This window comes from Silene latifolia, chromosome 8 (genome assembly GCF_048544455.1).
Source record: "Silene latifolia isolate original U9 population chromosome 8, ASM4854445v1, whole genome shotgun sequence".
In the NCBI taxonomy this organism is placed as follows: domain Eukaryota; kingdom Viridiplantae; phylum Streptophyta; class Magnoliopsida; order Caryophyllales; family Caryophyllaceae; genus Silene; species Silene latifolia.
The window spans coordinates 29,267,970-29,269,948 of NC_133533.1; the positions used below are offsets into that span (position 1 = coordinate 29,267,970).

The 1,979-nt window shown below is 38.7% G+C and overlaps 1 protein-coding gene across 1 annotated transcript; it reads left to right on the forward strand.

Moving 5' to 3' along the window:
* Positions 1–603: 603 nt before the first annotated feature.
* LOC141594937 (F-box/kelch-repeat protein At3g23880-like) lies at positions 604–1,773 on the forward strand. Its single transcript, XM_074414917.1, has one exon. It carries the CDS (start codon positions 604–606, stop codon positions 1,771–1,773), a length of 1,170 nt encoding a protein of 389 aa, XP_074271018.1.
* Positions 1,774–1,979: the final 206 nt, after the last annotated feature.

The window sequence follows — 1,979 nt, forward strand, 5'->3', positions numbered from 1 at the left end:
TTTGGTTAAAATCATTTCTTGCCTCGCTTGGAATTAGTCACACTCAACCAATGAAAATGCTTTGTGATAATCAAGCTGCTTTACATATTGCGAGAAATTCGTTTTTTCATGATAGAACGAAGCACATTGAGATAGACTGTCATTTCGTTCGCCATCATCTTGTTAGTGGCACGATTTCCGCTTCGCATGTTCGTAGTAAAGAACAGATTGCAGACCTATTCACTAAGGCCTTGGGAGAAGAAGCTTTCGCATATCTTCAGTCCAAGTTGGGAGTTAAGTTACCGAGTGTCCCAACTCGAGGAGGAGTATTGAGAAGATATTTTGTATATTCCCTATATTTCTTAATTGTGTAGCAAGTTATACTGTTACTTTAATTCTAGGCCTTAGAATAGGAAAAAAATATCTTTATGATATGTTTTGGGTGTATATAAATACCATGTTTTGTATACGATGTTATTAACACAAATAATATACACAAAATCTTTCACCCAATTTCCGTTTTTCACTTCTTGACTTTCCGTATTCCATACATATAACAGAGTATATATACACTATTTAATGAGAGCACTCCAAAAAAAAAACCAACGATCAAGCTGATTATCAATGACGACCCTCGAGGGCCTCAGCATGGACGTTTTCGAGGGCCTCACCATGGACGTTATCATCATGGAAATCCTTCCGTGGTTACCTGCAAAAACCCTAATCCGTTTCAAATCCGTCTGCAAATCCTGGAATTCCGTAATTTCATCCCGAGATTTCACCCAAAATTACCTCGACCACCAGTCTCTCTCGTCCTCCGCAGCAGACAAACGCCTCATCCTCACTGGAGACCGTCGCATTAACTGCTACCACCTTGGCGGGCCATACGCAACAACCACCACAACAACCTTCTTTTACACCAAAACGAATCCATTTATTTCCGTCATCGGGACATCCAATGGCTTGCTTTGTATTCGCCTAACTACGTTAAACTTCAACGAGTACTGCATTCTCAACCCGACGACCCGAATTTGCCGATGTATCCATAGTAGGCTTCATGAACAACTTGGGGTTGGACACAGTCACGGTTTCGGGTTTGATCATGAAAACCTCGATTACGTAATAGTTGTTGTATCCGTGTATCGCAACAATTCCGTCGTGAAAACGCGAATAACTAGTGTGTACAGCTTGAATAAGAACACCTGGAGTGTAGTTGATGAAATAACGTTTCCTATAGATAATATGAACGCACTTAAGCAGTATGGTGTCCTCTTTGATAACAATTTGTTGCATTGGATGTTTTGGATTCCCACATTGCACAAATTTAGGATCGGTTGTTTCGACATTTGTAAGAAGAAGTGGACAGACGATTGTTTATTGCCTCAGTTCTATTACGACCCAACCTGCAACAAAAAAACCAACGTAGTTGATATCGGGCTTATTGATGACTGTTTGTCTTCAACATTCAACGATATGATTGCGAATCGCCACGATGTGTGGGTAATGAAGGAATATGGTGTACAAGAGTCATGGGTCATGCTGTTGACCATTCCTAATTCTAATTGTTTCAAATTGGAACATACTAATCCTGTTGCTTATTGTCACATTTCAGATGACATGGTTTTAGTTCGACAGCTTTTTACTTGTAGATTATTCTGGTATAATAAGGTTGATGGTCGAGTTAGCGAGGCTAAATTTGACGGAGCTTCGTATTTCTGGAATATTCAAGCTTATATGTGTAGCAGAAGCCATGTTCACATACCTGGTGGACAACTGTTTGAGCACGTACTCTAAGACTAAGTTTATCCATAGATCGAATATGAGTCTTAACTCAGACTCTCTTATTTATTCCACTTTATCCCTCAAACCTATCAAAAATCTCAACAATAGTAAAAACTAGGTAGTATCCCGCGCTTCGCGCGGCAAGTTTGTATATTTTGTAATTAATATATTACAATTGAAATTTTACTAATAAATTATATAAAATAATCTTTTTTAAA

Coding starts and splice junctions, on each gene's coding strand:
- LOC141594937 (XM_074414917.1), top strand. CDS start 604: ATGACGACCCTCGAGGGCCTCAGCATGGACGTTTTCGAGGGCCTCACC.